We start from the raw sequence: 1,337 nt of genomic DNA on the forward strand, positions 1-1,337 counted from the left end.
ACCAGCTTGTCCAGCAGGCGGGCGGTGGTGTGCGGCGGGCTGCACTCCACGCCGTGCTTCTTGCACTGCAGTGGCGGAGAGGGGGGCAGCGGGGGCGGGCGCAGCAGCGGCAGGCGGGGAAGACGGGGGTCGTCAGAAGGGGGCAATGCGCCTGGGCCGGCCAGGCTGTTCCGTGGGGCGCTAGGCACACGCAGGCCAGCCCGCGGCCGCAGCCAGCACTCGCCGGCCAGTAGCCGCCCCGCAGCGGCGCGCCCCACCACCCCGCGCAGCGCCACCCGCCGCCTCCCCAGCCCCCGCCGCCGCCTCCCTCACCAGCTCCACCAGCACCAGCCGCGCCTCCTCGCTGTCCATGTCTGCCGGCAGCTTCACATCCAGCGCCTCCTCCAGGCCCGCGCACATCGAGATGCGGCGGAAGGGCGGCGTGAAGTCAATGTCAATGGCCTGCAGCAGGGTGGAGGCGGTGGGGCTGCTGTGGAGGCTGTGGAGGTGGGAGGTGGGAGGCGTGCGTGGGTACAACCCACACGGGGCAGGGTTGCGGCGGCATGGTGGTGGGAGGCTGTGCAGGCGGGAGGTGGGAGGGGTGCGTGGGTGACTGAGGCGTGCAGCGCGGCCCGCCGGGAGCGGTTCCTTTGCAGGCAAACGCAGCAGACGCACGCCAGTGCCCCGCTTCCCACCGCCCCTGCAGCATGCAGCCCAGCCCCCAGCCCAGCCCCAGCCCTGCCCCAGCCCAGGCTGCCCCGCCGGCTTGCCCTCAGGCCCGCTTGGCGGCGCGGCAACGCCCCATCCCCACACGCCCCCTGCCCCGCCCCGGCCATGCCTGCGGCCAGGCACAATGCGCCGGCCAACCACACGCCAGCCCACCTTGCCCTCGGGGCCGTCTGGGTGGTACTGGATCTTGTAGGTGCCCTTAATGGCCAGTACCAGCCCCGAGATCAGCTCCTCGGTCATGGCGATGAGGTCGTTGTAGTCGGCGTAGGCCTGCGGGGCGGCGTGGAAAGAATGCAGGTGGAAAGCAGCGCAGGTGGAAAGACAGCATGGTAGGCGGCACCCCCAACAGATACGTGGCGGGGCGGGCATGGGCTCTGCCTCTCTCAGCACAGCAGGCACGGGCCTGGGCCTGGCGCACGCACAGGCATGGCGAGCGCGGACGTCCGCAACAGAGCATAGCCGGGCACTCGGGCACAACAGAAAGTGGCAGGTCGCCGGCGGCGGCGGCGCCCCACCTGGTAGAATTCGCAGGTGGTGAACTCAGGGTTGTGGGTCAGGTCGATGCCTTCGTTGCGGAACTGAGGGGAGGAGGGGGCGGTTGGGCACAAGGGGTGGGTTGGCGGGGGTGG

General features: G+C 71.7%; 1 protein-coding gene across 1 annotated transcript in view; it reads right to left on the minus strand.

Moving 5' to 3' along the window:
* Window positions 1-1,337, minus strand: part of CHLNCDRAFT_138835 (hypothetical protein) — a gene marked incomplete at both ends in the record, with an annotated part of 6,216 nt that overhangs the window by 2,840 nt on the left and 2,039 nt on the right. Inside the window, 4 exons of the mRNA XM_005844519.1 lie at window positions 3-65; window positions 313-441; window positions 862-978; window positions 1,224-1,286. Of these exons, the coding sequence (XP_005844581.1) occupies window positions 3-65; window positions 313-441; window positions 862-978; window positions 1,224-1,286 (372 nt within the window). The remainder of the gene's footprint in view (window positions 1-2; window positions 66-312; window positions 442-861; window positions 979-1,223; window positions 1,287-1,337) is intronic.

Source organism: Chlorella variabilis, assembly GCF_000147415.1.
Source record: "Chlorella variabilis unplaced genomic scaffold CHLNCscaffold_22, whole genome shotgun sequence".
Taxonomy (NCBI): Eukaryota; Viridiplantae; Chlorophyta; class Trebouxiophyceae; order Chlorellales; family Chlorellaceae; genus Chlorella; species Chlorella variabilis.